Source organism: Perissodus microlepis, chromosome 7, assembly GCF_051167445.1.
Source record: "Perissodus microlepis isolate ML-2025 ecotype Zambia chromosome 7, ASM5116744v1, whole genome shotgun sequence".
Classification (NCBI taxonomy): domain Eukaryota; kingdom Metazoa; phylum Chordata; class Actinopteri; order Cichliformes; family Cichlidae; genus Perissodus; species Perissodus microlepis.
This window is the reverse complement of record NC_140467.1, coordinates 54,923,137-54,937,213: the sequence shown is the minus strand read 5'-3', so window position 1 is coordinate 54,937,213 and position 14,077 is coordinate 54,923,137. Positions and strand designations below refer to the sequence as shown.

The following is a 14,077-nucleotide window of genomic DNA, read 5'->3' as shown; positions in this document are numbered from 1 at the left end:
GAGCTTTGTCCACATTGCTGGCAATAAGTCTAACTCATTTCTAGTGGGTATTGAACTCCACCAGAGTTGCCCTTTTTCATCAATTCTGCTTATAATTTTTATAAACATAATATCTAGGTGTGTAGCCAACCGGTGAAAGGCATCTGCCTTGGTGACCTCAGAATCTCATCTCTGTTTTTTGCAGATGATGTAGTCCTATTCGGTTCATCAGGTCGTGGTCTCTATCTTACACTGGAGCAGTTCTCAGCAGAGTGTGGCAGGTGTGAGAATTAGAAACTCAAAGTCTGAGGCCATGGTCTTCAGCCAGAAAAGGGTGGAGTGGAGTGCCCACTCCGGGTCAGAGACATTGCTGTTCCAAGTAGAGGAGTTTAAGTAGCTTGGAGTCTTGTTCATGTGTGAGGGGAGAGATGGACTGGGGCCGAGGCTGCAGTTATGCACATGCTACACCAGTCCTAGTCCGCCACGGAGAAGAGAGACAGGAGCGTAAAAGCGAAGTTGTCGTGTTATTGGTCAACCTATGTTCACACTCTCACCAGTGGTCACAGGCTTTGATAGTGACCTAACGAACAGGGCTGTGGATAGAAACGGTAAGCTTTCTCCTCACCCTATTTCTCCTTTAGAGATGAGGGGTTCAGCCATCAGAGAGAGGATCAAAGTAGAGATACTACTCCTCCACATCGAAAAGTGCCACTTGAGCTGGTTTGGGCATTTGACTAGGATACTGCTTCCACTCTGCAGCTTTGCTTGCCTTGTCTCAGCATTCTATTAAATAGAAGAAGCAAGATTAGACAGTTATTACTAGCAGCACCAATCAGCCCCAACTAGCACTGCCCTGAACCCACTGCATCACCCCTCCTCTGCAGCTGAAATACCTGTGTTAAAAAATACTCCAGTTAAAGTTGAAGCATTGATTTAACCTCTTTCCTCAAGTAAAAGTGAACAAGTACAGTCTCTGTAATCTACTCAAAGTAAAAAGTATAATCTGTTTTTATGCACAGACAACTGGACATTCTGCTTTATTAATATACTTATATATAAGTATGATATTAGTACACGAGAATGCAAATGTTTTTTGAATCTAAATTCTAATTCTAATGAATGTACTCTGTTTGAATCTGTTATTTAGGAACACAAGCAGAATTTTAAAAAAAAGAGAATAAAAAAAATAAATGTCTTCTGTTGCCTCCACTACGAAATAGAAACAGTGAACGGTTACAGTGAGATTTAGCAGGTGGGGCAAGACTAAGATCTTTTGTAGTGGCACAGCTTGGAGAAAATACTAACAGCTTACAATAATTTCTATTGTGAGCTCCAATAGGTTTTCTTAGTAGAGAAGCTGTTATCAGCTGACCTGTTGCTGTTTGTGAATTTTCACAACTGAATTCAACAAGATCTAAGCAGCTGTGTGACAGCTATCTCTGCTGAGTTCCATTTCCTACACCAACAGCATACAACAACATACATAACAACATAATGAGTGAATTCAGTGAAAGAATCTAAGCGTCATCAGTTTAAATGTAAATTAATCTCTGCTACCTAACACTGACCACCACAGCCACTGTGTATCAGTCCAACACAGTTTTTCAATGTGAATTCACTACATTAAAGCTAAGCTAATCCTGCAAAAAAGTACCCAGAATTTTAATGCAGCATTACATGTAATCTTTAATTCTGCAGTTTATGTGTTAAGTGTCACTGAGGAGTCCTTACCTTTAAATGTACCCTCTCTTCTTCCCCTTCTCTCCTGTCTTTTCTTATGTTTCTCCATCTCTGAGTGAAGTAAACTCATTTTTTTTCTCTCTCTGGACCTTTAGCAGCTGGACCTTTAGTTAGCAAAACATTGTGTGACAAACTGCGCACGAACAGTCCATGTCTTTGCTGATATTTGTTGAGCTGATAGAGATGTTGTAGAAATACTCTCTTTATGCCTATTCTTCTTCTGTAGCACTAGCTGTACAGTTAGGTCCATAAATATTTGGACAGAGACAACTTTTTTTCCTCATTTTGGTTCTCTAAATTACCACAATGAATTTTAAATGAAACATCTTCGAGTCCAGTTAAACTGCCGACCTTCAGCTTTAATTCAGTGGGTTGAACAAAAAGACTGCATAAAAATGTGATGACCTAGAGCATTTTCTAACACAATTCCTTCATTTCAGGTGCTCAAAAATAATTGGACAAATTAGATAACTGAAAATAAAATGTTCCTTTCTAATACTTGGTTGAAAACCTATTTGTTGCCAGTGACAGCATGAAGTATTGAACTCATGGACATCACCAGATGGTGGGTTTCCTCCTTTTTAAAGCTCCGCCTGTTTGTAGACCTTTTTGTCTGCAGTTTAGTCTTCAAAATGCATGCTCAGTTGCGTTAATATCAGGTGACTAACTTCACCATTTAAGAATATTCCACTTCTTTGCTTTAATAAACTCCTGGGTTGCTTTGGCTGTATGTTTTGGGTCATTATCCATCTGTATCAGGCAATGCTGCCCAATCAATTTGACTGCATTTTGCTGCAGACAGTATTTCCCAGAACAACTAAGAATTAGTTCGGCTGCTTCTGTTTTGTGTCACATCATCAATAAACGGTAGTGTCCCAGTGCCACTGGCAGCCACACACGTCCAAGCCATCACACTACCTCTGATGTGGTATGCTTTGGATCATGAGCTGCAGTCTTCTCTTTATGGTAGATTTGTATATTGATCTGTCTACCTCCTTGGCTGTTGTGAAGGGGTCTCTCTTCATTATGGAAATGATTTTCCGATCATCCACCGCTGTTGTCTTCCGTGGACGTCCAGGACGTCTTTTTGCATTGCTGAGTTCAACAGTGCTTTCCTTCTTTCTCAGGATGTACTGAGAACTGTAGATTTTTCCACTCCTAATGATGTGGCAGTTTCTCTGATGTTTTTTTTTTTTTTTCTTTTCTGTTTTCGCTGCTTAAGGATGGCTTGTTTTACCTGCAGGGAGAACTCCTTTGACCGCGTGTTGTCCATTCACAGCACAATCTTCCAAATCTATCAGCTGCAAGCACCACACCTCAAAACAATTACAGGGCTTTTATCTGCTTAATTGTCAATAACATAATAAAGGAATTGCCCATACCTGCCCATAAAATAGCCTTTAAGTTTCAATTATTTGCAATTACTTTTGGTCTCTTTAAAAAGAGGGTGGCACATGTTAAGGAGGTGAAACTCCTAAACCCTTTATCCAGTTGAATATGGATACCCTCAAATGAAAGCCAAGAGTCTAAACATTATGTCCATGTCCATTATATAATTTTAATTGGACTTGGTGTGTGTGTGTATATGTCCATGTAACTTTTTTTTTTTTTTTTCCAGAGTCAAATCACCCTGATGGATGCACCAGTGTTTAAAGCCATACAACCAGAGGTAAGAAATGCTTGTGATGTTAAAGTGGTGGGTAGTCTTCTAAAAATCATTTCACAGTTTCATTCTCAATGCCAACTGTGGAGTGTCATAAGCCTAATAGTTGATTATTACTGAATTCTTCAAGCAGTTTCTGATTAAATTCTATGAGCTTAGATGTATAACAGTCCCATGGAATATGAACACTGTTCTTGGGCAATATGATTATGATTGCTAAATGGTATCGCCTATACAGTGGCAATAACAGTGCACTCAGTGGTGTGACTCTTGGCCAGACAAACCTTTACTGCGCTTCATTGAAAGCCATCTTTCTCTATCATTAAAAAAGGTGAAAAACCAAAATGCAGGAGGCCCCTCAGAGAGCTGCTCCTCCTCATTCACTGATTACAAGTATTTCTGCTCAAGATGGTCTTCACAGCTGCTCCAGTCAGCTGAACCTGGATTGTCCTCCATGTTTGGAAATGCTGCTTAGCCTGCTTTAGTCAGTAAACTTCCTTTCACTGTTCCTGGCTGAAAAATCTCGAAGCATCAGTGTCTTCAGATGCTATGTGCCAGGAGGATTACCGGGGAGAGAAATGGAAAGAAATTGAGATTTGGAATTGGCTCGGGATGAAATCCCCTAATTACGTAATTGTACACAAATCTGTTCTTCTAAAATGGCATCCCAAGTAGTTTTATCTCTGAATGTCAGTCAGAAAGTTATGACTTTGCAGCCATGGGTTTCATGCTTCTAATGTGATTTCTAAGACTTATCACATCTGTCAGTGGTAGGTGTACTATAAAGCCCATCCAACATGTGTTCAGGCTTCCCCCAAATGTCACTTGAATCAGGTGCAAACAGTTGAAATATTCATTCCTTTTTTAACCAAACAAAAGCACATATGTACTTCTGTTGTTTTTGTTGTGTTTTGTTTACCTCAATTTAACAATTTCTAACATTTGTATTTTCTTGGCTTTTTAATATTGTGTTGACGGATTGAAATGCAAAAGGATTACCATGAGTGTGTGGAGCAAAGCATATGCTTTTTGTTGTAGATATTATGCATTTGTAAGATATTTGTTGATAGATTTTGACATGGCAGTAAGTTATTAAGGACTGAATATATATATAAGTTTGTCATTGCTGCATAATGTATTGCTCCCTTTGGAAAAATACATTCTTGAAGGCTCTTTGCATAATTAATCACCAGTCTCTGGTATTGACTAGTTGAACTGTAGTCCTCCAGGTTCAGATCTGTTGTTTCAAATCTGGGCTTTAATTAGGCTATTATATAACCCTCAAATTCTTCTTTTTGATATATTCCTTGGAGAAATTTTCTAGTGCTAGGTTAGGATCTATTTCTCTCCCAACTTCAAGTTTCAGACAGACGACGTCACTGCTTTTGAAGTGTTATAGAATTCAAATGGAAATTAGAAACCACAAACTGCCCAATCTCTAATACAGCAAAAGCAGAACACTTCCTCCACCATGCATCTGCTTCTTCATTGAAATCTGTCTTTTATTTGTGCCAGTTATCTCTACTATATTGGTCAGACAATTCCATCTTTGACAGAAAGTCTGGTCAGTCTTTATGCTTTCTGGTAAACTGTAGTTTTGGATGGATGTAATTTTTGGACAACAAAGGCTTCTCTTCGGTCACCTTCTTTTTCCATAATGCATTTGGGTCTTGAGCTGAATATGGTGGGGTTCTTAACAAAGTAGTTGTCATTCGTTGTTCATTTTTCAATTATTCAGTTGCATGTGGCTGAGGTAGTACAGTGGGTAGTCTACCAATCAAATGTTAGTTTAGTCCTGAGCTCCTCAAGTTCACATGCTAAAGTTTGCTTGGAGAAAGATTCTCTGACCCCAAATTGCCCCTAGTGCATCCATCACAGTGAGTGTATGTGTGACAGAAAGTGTTAAGTCAAAATAAAAGCTCCCTTGGAATGCTGGAATGTTAAAATCACTGGGCTCCATTGCTGACTGTTGTTATATGGGCTGCACAACTATTGAGGCACAGTGCAAGCGGAGCAGTACACAGCCTGAAAAATAAGCCTGGGGTTAATGAAATCCAAGACTTAGAGAACTCTCCACACATGCATCTGCCATGAGAGAAGCAAAGCAAAAATTTCAGGTTGCAACTGTTGATTCATCTGTTTTAAATACTTTGAGCAAAGCATTTAGGACTTTTCAGCAGTTAATCTCTACATCTGTCCACATATCCAGCTCTAATTAAACATGGATCTGAATACTTGGTGAGTGGCACGTTGAGAGTGGGAGCCCGTTGCAGCAGCTTCCTTAGTTTCTTTGTATTTTTATTTTAATTTTTTTATTTTATAGTTTTGGCTTATCTTGTCTTTAAAACTAGGTTTTTATAGTCTTTTTTTAAATGCTTTTAATGGTAAGGGGTCATGCTGAATGGAGTGGCTCTATCATGATATCGGACAGTGGCGATGATCCCAAGCTGCTACTGACACTTGCAGCTGCGGACCAGCAGCTACCGCTCTCCAAAAACCTATCTACTACCTAGACCCAGATCAGTCATCCTACTGGAACTTGAGAGGAGATGTTGCGCATGCCAATCCAGACCAAGAGCCAAAGCAAGAAGGAAATATAAAATATAAACCCTTGATCCCTTTGGTGATTGTGGAGAATGTAAGTTCTCTGGCTATCAAAATGGATAATTTGTAGTTGCGAGTAAGACATCAGAAGGACTGTTGTTTTGTGAAGCCACTTCTTCACAAAGCATATCAGACTGCCCTGTACAATGTATCTCATTGTACAACTGTATAGTGACAATAAAGACATTCTATTCTATTCTATGGCTGTATAAAAGATGGATGATTTGTCTCCTCCCATTGTACAAAAATGAAGAGAATGATGGGAATAAGAATATATATAGCGAAAAACAATCACATGGAAATATTGTAACTTTCACTGTGACTTTAACTTTTTCAATAAAATTGCTGCATTTTTCACTGATAGTGTATACTATAACTTAGCCTTTGTACTTTCAGTGAGTTAATTTTAGACTTACTAGAAATCTATTAAAGTTTATTTAAATATGACCTTCTATGCAAACACCTGGAATGGTTTGATCTGCCTGTTGGGTTTGAGCTGCCTATTGGGTAGATCAATCCATGTCCAAGTGTTGAAGTTGTCCTACTGCTGACTTGGAATGTTACTGGCCTAAACCCAAAAGATCAACAGCAGCAGGGGGTCATCCTGGACAGAGTCAGTGAAATGAATCTGTTTTTCAACAGGTTTAGTATTTGAATCCCTGTTGACCCTAAACACTAAATACAGCCTTAACACGCCCTCAGCCCATTATACAGTTGTCAACATGACTGTAACAGTTGGCCAGATAAGAAGACAGCTGGAAAGGTTAGACCAAGCCAAGGCTCACGCAATGATCGCATCATTCCAAAGTTCCTAAATTTATGTGCTACCCAGCTGCCTGGCATCCTGCAGCAACTCTTCAACTTGAGTCTTTTACAGAAAAAGGTACCAGTGCTAGACATCATGTTTTGTGCTGGTACCAAAGAAAGCGATTCCTTCTTTATAAATCTTTATCACGATGTCACATGTCATGCAGGTGTTGGAGAGACTGGTTCTTAGCTGGCTTAGCTTACATGATCTTGAATCTCTTCAGTTTGCTTATCATCCTCTTGTGGGGGTGAATGATGCTGTTATTTACCTATTACAGAATACTCATTCTCACCTGAATAGTGAGAAGATGAGTGAGAAGAAGCTCAGAATGGATTTCACCACTTCTAATGTCTCCTGGATTGCTGTATATATATGTCAGATAGGCCTCAGTTGGTGCAGCTAGGGGCACCCTGTCTGACGTGGTGGTTAGTAATGCTGGCGCACCATAGAGGACAGTCGTATCTCCATTCCTGTTTACTGATGTGGATTGCAGATTTCCAGTATAGGAGTAAAACATGCCACCTGCAGAAGTTCTTTGACACTGCAGTGATTGGGTGTATAAAGGTTGGAGTGGAATTGGAATACAGGGTGAGGTGAGGAGCTTTGTGGAAAGGTCCAGCAGAAATGACCTCTTTTGGAATGTAAGCAAGAAAAAGAAATGGTTGACTTCCAGAGTAACAAAAAAAGAAAAGAAAAAAAACTACAACAAGCCCGTTGACATCATGGGTCATTGCAAACATAATGATAATGAATTTGTTGAGAGATCAACATCATTAAAAGGATATAAAAATAAATTAAAAGAATCTGAATAATTTAACTGCAGAAAAGAGATTTAGGATGTGAGAGCTAACTACATGGCAAACAGGAGACGAAGACACAAGGAGAGAGAACTTAAAAAGAAAGGATGAAGTAAAAACTTCCTCAGAACAAATGCCACTCTGAAACCCAAAGTAAAAACAAGGTCCAGTATCTGTCCTTTACAATGTGTGGGGCCAGACACATATTGGGTAAAATGAAAACAATCCATGATACTGATAAAGGTCCTGGTAAAGAGGTCAGAGTCATCGCATCAACTATAACTAATCTGGACAGCTCCATAGTGGAAGATTAGAGTGTCACTTGAACTCCTTGAAAAAGCAGATGATACCGCACAAAATGGGAAAATTATTCTTATTCCCTGCTTCAATCAACTGTATTTGAGACAATGAAAAATGTCTAACTTTCATAGAATGACATGAGGATCTGTTTTCAAACACAGCAGCAAAGCCTCCAACCTGACCGGATGTATGAGGCTGACTAACAAAGCAAACACCCTAAATGGCAGTTTGTTATTTTGCAGCAGGGGAATCCCATATATTCCTAGTTTTACAAGTGTTGCTGACCACGAATAATGTAGTGTGATCATCCCTTGTCAGTTTAGTAAAATGCATAAATATATATAGTGTCAGCAACCACACTCCAGGTGCTATTGGTGATTCCTGAAATAATTTTTCTTCTTTCCTACTCTGCAGGAGCTGGCTAGTTGTGGATGGAGTGGGAAGGAGAAACACAGTTTAGCCCCCAATGTGGTTGCATTCACACGTCGGTTCAACCAGGTTTGTCCCATACGATTTCTAAAGCACATATTTGTTTTAGTCTTCTGGTCAGGTAGGGACATTCAAGGTTCAAATCTATTAATACTAAGGTGTCAGACTTGATGGCCCACTTTTGTTTTAGCTTTATATTGAACGCAATATATTTGAGCATTTTTAAGTTCAATATATGGAGTTAAAAAATGAAAATGAAACTAGGGAGTTTAAACTATAGTTCTTTCAACTATAAAGCTCATAGTGAACATTCTTGGCTTTGATGTTAATAAAAAACTTGATGCTGCTCAAAGGTCATTAGTTAACCCTTTAAAGCCGGTTGGAGCGGGCACGCTCCGTTTTGCATAACTATTTTTAAATCCCTGTAGAACCGGAACCACGTAAGCTAGCGCAATAATTTTTTTTGCATATGAAACCAGAGGAGTTGTACTTACATCTCATGCCATCAGCTTGTGCTAGGTCACAGTTTCCTTCCACATATAGCTTTGCAAAAATTGCATAAAAAGCGCTTGCAGGAACAAAAACATAATATTCCAGAAACACACTTTGCCGATCCGATCAGCTGTTCGTAACACTTCCTACATTGAAATAGACGTCGCGAACAATCGCATGTCCGCCATTACCTGCCCAAAACCGGAAGTGACGTCATTTTCGCAGAAAATGTAGTTTTTTACTTGTAGGCCTTAAAAGCCTATACTGGTGTTTTTAAAAGTCATGTTTGACTTTATGCTTTTCTGAATAGTTTCTGGGATGCTTAGAACTCAAATTGCACTGCTTTAAATAGTTTATTTTGATGCACATTTTCTTTGCAAATTTGCATTATAGGATTGTTTTTCGTTTTTTCTGCAGTATATAAAAATTTCTGTATCTCAAAAATAAAACTATGAAGACACTCAAAATAAATTTCCTGTGGTTGTAAACTATTTTTTGCAACTTTTTTGTATTTAAAGTTTTGAGGGATAAACTTCTTAAATTTCTTTAATTAGAAATATATGTAAAAAACAAAAAAACAAAAACGATTTTCAATTTTTCTGTAGTTTATTGCAGTTTTTTGCAATTTATGTGGTTACTATGGATTTAATGCATAAATATTATTAAAATTTGGGCTATTGTTAAAATTGTTGTATTGATGTATAGCAACTTGAAATGCTCCCAAAAATGGCACTACAGCATGTAAAAATATAAAGTAAGCTCTGGCGGACTTGGTTCTATGGTAGGTCTTAAAGGATTAAAACCAGGAAGATGCACTCTATCAATTATGACAAATTTCATCTTCATCATTGTTTTTGTATGAAAAGTACTGATGGATTCAATCTCTGATGCATTACTGGTGAAGATAAATGCTGTTTTTTCTCTTATTTAAAACATATAACTACAATTCACAGTCAAGTAAACAGTTTACCTTCGATATTCCCCATTTGCTAATCTTGGTAGATCTGGTGTAATTACTATTGAAATGGACTTTTCACAAACTAGAGTCTTTCTTTCCCCTTGGACCTCTTAGTTTTTGTTTTTTAAAAGGTTTTTTTTTAAGGTTCTTAAAAATCAAGATGTATTATATTTAAAAATGTCAGCCAGCTAACTTTCACTGCACTTTTTTTTCAAACATTATTGTAACTATTCTGGTTATAACTAGTTAAGTACGTTTGTTAAATATATGCATATTTTGGCTCTTAATTTTCAAATTCTTCCAGGGGAGTAGGCCTCAAAATTGTAGGAAGACAGGGCAAATAGGTCTTGAAAATAAAAAGTATGCCTATATTTAACAAAATTATTTTCTTAGTTTTTATTAGAGTATCATCTAAAAAATATACACTCCAACATGAGAACTGACTAAAAATAAAATTATCTTCATTTTGATATTAGAAATTTCATGTTGTTTCATTGTATTTTACAGTAATACACTATACATCAATAGTTGTCTTCTGTCTTCAATTTGGAGTGTGTGTGTGTGTGTGTATGTGTGTGTGTGTGTGTGTGTGTGTTAATGAGTCATTCAAAATCTGTGGGATCGTGAAAATCCTAAATAAACAGACTTAATCCTCAGAAGTTTTGTGTGTATGTGTGTGTAAGCATGTGCCTGTGTTTCAAATTATATTTGTGTGTTTTAGGTGAGCTTTTGGCTGGTGAGAGAAATCTTAACTGCCCAGACGCTGAAAATCCGAGCAGAGATACTGAGTCACTTTGTCAAGATAGCAAAGGTGAGTTCAGATGATGATGACGACAACCTTTTATTTAACATATACACAGCTGCATATACACATGTACACACACATATGTATACACATTCACACAGATATGTGCTCAAACAACATACACTATATGTCAATGACATGTAATAACATCTCAATCATTAAGTCCGAAATGGAGTTGAAAGAAGTTTATACACACTTATTAATCCCTACCCCTGCTCAACACACTATTGATTTACCATATTCATCATTACCACCATTTCCCACTAGTACTTGTATAGACTTACCACACAGTGTCGGGGAGGAATACATATACTGGCGTTATGTATTTAAAGTACAAAATGAGTAACTATATTCCGTTACAGTTACCGTTTAAATAGGCGGTAATCAGAATACAGTTACTTTGTTGAAATAAATAGAATACACGGCAGTCTTTTCCGATTTCCGATTTAGGCTAAAGGCTAAACGCAGTTGGGCGCATGGCTGAGAGCGGCCAGCCTGGGTTCGAGTGTGACCTGCTGCTCTTTTTTTTTTTTTTTTTTTACATTTTTTTTTTTTTTTTTACTCAATTTCCATCTGGGATTAATACAGTTTCTCTCATTCTGATTGCTGGAAACCCAAACAAAACACACAATAAGAGGCTCTAATGAAAGTGTCCTGTTAATGTTGGTGGCGTCAGTTACACAATGGACCCAGAGCCAGCACAACAGAGCCAGCACTGCACGGGCAGGAATGCATTTCTTACTTGGAAATTCCAACACTACTTCATAAGAAGAATGGGATGGGCAAAACTTCAGAATCTTTGATGTACTATTGCTGTGTGATTTTTTTTTTTTTCAATTTATTTTTTAATTACTATTAATGAAGGATTCCTGACACTGAGCCAACATTGTTAGCTGAGGTTAGTTAATAGACTGCAGACTTTTAGGCCATTTCTAAATACTCAAGTACGGGAGTCCGTATTCGCGTTTTCGATAGACTGGACTTTGTAAGCTCACACGGGAGTCCAGACTTCCAGACAACGCAGCGCGATTCTGCAGTGGGTGCTGTTCTCTCACAGCAACAGTCTGGTAAGATCCATGCGTGTGCCTTTTTCTCCCATCGTCTGACTCCAGCAAAGGAAAAACTATGATCGGGAGTTGCTGGCCATAAAGTTGGCATTGGGGGAATGGAAGCATTGGCTTGTGGGCTCAGAGCATATATTTATTGTTTAGACAGATCACAAGAATATTGCCTATGTGTAAACTGCAAAAAGATTAAACTCCCATCAAGGCAGGTGGGTCAGCTCTCTACACGCTTTAATATTTCTATAACCTACTGGCCCACTGTCAGACGCCTAGTCTAGACAATTTGCCACTTCCGACAGCTCACCTGAGGATGAGACGATTCTGTCCTCATGCTGGTTTCGTAACCTGGGAGATTAAGTCTGAGATCGTCAGTGCCCAGAAGAGGGAGCCATACCCCACTACAGGACCCCCAAATAGTCTCTGTGTTCCCACAAGAGTTCAGTTTAAAAGTAATTCATTGGGCCCAGACTGCAAGATTCACCTGCCATCCTGGCCATCTTTGTCCAAGGATGTCTATGAATATGTTCCAACCCAGATGTGCTCAAAACAAAATTTCCACTTGCCTACCTGTAAGACTCCTGAAACCCCTACCCACACCTGGTCATCCGTGGTCTCACCTAGCCCTAGATTCAGCATAGACTGGTTCTCCAAAGCTGTCCATTTTGCTGCTCTTCCTAAACTCCTATCAGCTCTGGAAATTGCAGAACAACTCACCCAGCACATTTTTAGACTTATCTGCATTCCTTATGACATAATTTCTGACTGGGGCCCCCAGTTCACCCAGTTCACATGGAAGTCCCATCTAAAAATGGGTAAAGTACGTCCACAACTCCATGACCTCTGCTGCTACAGGCCTATTACCCTTTCAAGCATTGCTCAGTTATCAGCTGCCTGTCTGCCCAGCCATCAAAGGTGAGACCTCCGTTCCCATCTGCAGATGCTGCTACCTTTGGAGAGCTACTTGCTCCACACTGCTAAGGACCGAGGAGGAAAACAACCTTTTGGCCATCGAACCTTGACTCCGTCCTGCCAGGACAGCCAGATGGTTTGGCTATCAGCAAAAGGCATTCCTCTCCGTACGGAGTCAAAGAAATTGTCCAGATTGAGATAGACTTTATGATTAACCCTGTTGCTGCCCAGTTTAAATTGCCCTCCGCCCAGGCCCTCTCTACCCGCCTGGGTCATTGAGGTTGAGATGTGGAAGATATGCAAAGGGTATATTAAGGGGGTCAGGGCTACTTTCAAGGTCCCTCAGTTTGTGTGTGAGTCAGTATGCACATCTTATTTCCCAAAAAATACAAATTTATTTGGGAGAGAAAAAGATTTATATAGCAGGGTGTCTCGGTGGTGCAGTGATTAGCATTGTCCCCTCATGTTTCTAGTGAAAGATGAGGGGACAATGCTATAGGTATGTGAGAGTGTGTAGTTGTCTGTTTGTCACTCAGAGATAGCTTGGAGGGACTTCAGTCCCTTAGACCTTTAAACATGTACAGTTTTTTTTAAAGGACAAGGTGATATAACACAGTGGGTGTTAAATTTAAAATGAGCGCAAATGTTTCAAGAAGCAAATTTCTCAGTGTTCATATTTTAGTGAAGTTGTCTTTTTTGCTTTTCTTAGTTGAATATAACCTTTAAATAATTTGTAATTTGTAAATAAGACTTTTTTTTAATTGTATTTTTACTCCGCATCCTGGTACTTTATCCAAGTAATAATTGGAATTTGTTTTGTTGTGGTATTTTTTTTTCTTCATTAGTAATTAGTACCATAATTGGTAATCACTAATAATGCCTAATAAAGCCTAATAACCAGTTAAAATTAAAGGAAAACTAAGTTACTTTACGCAGTTAAGTAAGTTACCTATCCTGTTCCTAACATGTCTTTTATAATCGCTCTTGTTTACAGAAACTGTTGGAGTTGAACAATCTCCATTCTCTGGTGTCCGTGGTTTCTGCTCTGCAGAGTGCACCGATCTTCAGACTCAGCAAAACCTGGGCGGTAAGATTTCAGCTTTGTGCATGCCTTAAAGTCTTATTTCTGTAATTCATAGTTTTGACAACTCATGAATATGTTGTTTTTTGTTTGTTCTTTAAATTAGATGCTAGTGTGTGCCAGTGATGACATTTACCTGTCATGGGTATCTCTTTATCGTAGGTCAATTGCCGTTCTCTTTTGAACTTGTATTAAACTTAACTAACATATGGTATTACCAGTTAATGTATTTATACGACACTTTGACCCAGTGTTTTGACTTGTATTTTGTTATTTGTTGCCCGTCTATGAATCACTGCTTTATTGTGGTGGAGGGGTTTGTGTATCCCAGGGGTCCCAGGGGCCATGTTGTTGACCCTGATAGGGTCACCCATGGCAAATTGGTCCTGGGTGAGGGAACAGACCCAGAGCAAATCAACCCCTAAGAGTATACAATCAAGGGAACAGT

At 38.7% G+C, this 14,077-nt stretch overlaps 1 protein-coding gene across 2 annotated transcripts in view; it reads left to right on the top strand.

Annotated features, from left to right (window-relative positions):
- Positions 1 to 14,077, top strand: part of LOC146384181 (ras-specific guanine nucleotide-releasing factor RalGPS1-like) — a 77,615-nt gene that overhangs the window by 16,256 nt on the left and 47,282 nt on the right. For both annotated transcript variants that reach the window (XM_084936055.1, XM_084936056.1), the window contains 4 exons: positions 3,338 to 3,388; positions 8,306 to 8,389; positions 10,492 to 10,581; positions 13,543 to 13,635. In XM_084936055.1, the coding sequence (XP_084792181.1) occupies positions 3,338 to 3,388; positions 8,306 to 8,389; positions 10,492 to 10,581; positions 13,543 to 13,635 (318 nt within the window). The remainder of the gene's footprint in view (positions 1 to 3,337; positions 3,389 to 8,305; positions 8,390 to 10,491; positions 10,582 to 13,542; positions 13,636 to 14,077) is intronic.